The 238-nt window shown below is 61.3% G+C and overlaps 1 protein-coding gene across 1 annotated transcript in view; it reads left to right on the top strand.

Annotated features, from left to right (window-relative positions):
- GPATCH8 (G patch domain containing 8) overlaps window positions 1–238 on the top strand; it is a gene marked incomplete at both ends in the record, with an annotated part of 2,989 nt that overhangs the window by 1,949 nt on the left and 802 nt on the right. The window contains one exon of the mRNA XM_010188839.1: window positions 4–231. Within this exon, the coding sequence (XP_010187141.1) occupies window positions 4–231 (228 nt within the window). The remainder of the gene's footprint in view (window positions 1–3; window positions 232–238) is intronic.

The raw sequence follows: 238 nt of genomic DNA, 5'->3' as shown, positions 1-238 counted from the left end.
CAGGAGTTACTCGGATGACAGCTACAGCGACTACAGCGACCGCTCCAGGTGCCACTCCAAGCGGTCCCACGACTCGGAGGATGACTCCGACTACAACAGCTCGAACCACAGGTCCAAGCGGCGCAAGTACTCCTCTTCTGAGGACGACTACAGCTCCAGTCGCAGCGGGTCCAGGAGTCGAAGCAGGAGCCGAACCCACCCTCGAGGCAGGGCCAGAACGAGGAGCAGGGGCAGAAAA

Source organism: Mesitornis unicolor, unplaced genomic scaffold (assembly GCF_000695765.1).
Source record: "Mesitornis unicolor isolate BGI_N332 unplaced genomic scaffold, ASM69576v1 scaffold30617, whole genome shotgun sequence".
Lineage (NCBI taxonomy): Eukaryota > Metazoa > Chordata > Aves > Mesitornithiformes > Mesitornithidae > Mesitornis > Mesitornis unicolor.
The sequence above is the reverse complement of the archived record's forward strand: the minus strand, read 5'-3'. Positions and strand labels throughout refer to the sequence as shown.